Genomic DNA, 469 nt, shown 5'->3' on the forward strand with positions numbered 1-469 from the left:
GTAGGGAAAAGGTTATAGTTGGGATTTTGTGAAAACGATGAAGAGCCCTAGAAGTGCCTTGTGTAAGACTTCTATCATGGCTTCGGCCGATATCTTCAATGCCTTCGGAGAAAAACTGCTCCAAGAACCTCGCTTTAAAGCTATCGATGATCTGGTGAGTAAATTATCGTTTTTTTCTTCGTATTACATAGAATTAACACAAAGGTATAATCAGTTGGTGTTGAAAACAGATGTTTCAGCTGCTGATGAAAGCTTCCCAAGACAAGAAATTTGTGTGCGAAGAAGCAGACAGAGCACTGAACACGATGGCTAGTTCGGCAGCTCCTCTGCCTCTTCTGTGTCAGCTCCAGCGTCACGTCTGTCACAACAACCTCTGTATCCGGGCCAAAGCTGCTGCCTCTCTCTCAAACTGCATCTCCAAAATGGTATCTGTCATTCCACCAAATTTTCTTCCCTGAATGGCCCTCTT

The 469-nt window shown here is 44.1% G+C and overlaps 1 protein-coding gene across 1 annotated transcript; it reads left to right on the forward strand.

The window, feature by feature from the left end:
• The first annotated feature begins 10 nt into the window (after positions 1-10).
• LOC104798841 lies at positions 11-458 on the forward strand. The gene is made up of 2 exons (XM_010521050.1): positions 11-154; positions 231-458. The coding sequence occupies exons 1-2, from the start codon at positions 38-40 to the stop codon at positions 456-458; spliced, it is 345 nt and encodes a 114-aa protein (XP_010519352.1). The 5' UTR covers positions 11-37.
• The last annotated feature ends 11 nt before the right edge of the window (positions 459-469 follow it).

The sequence above is a fragment of the Tarenaya hassleriana genome, unplaced genomic scaffold, assembly GCF_000463585.1.
Source record: "Tarenaya hassleriana unplaced genomic scaffold, ASM46358v1 Cleome5840, whole genome shotgun sequence".
Lineage (NCBI taxonomy): Eukaryota > Viridiplantae > Streptophyta > Magnoliopsida > Brassicales > Cleomaceae > Tarenaya > Tarenaya hassleriana.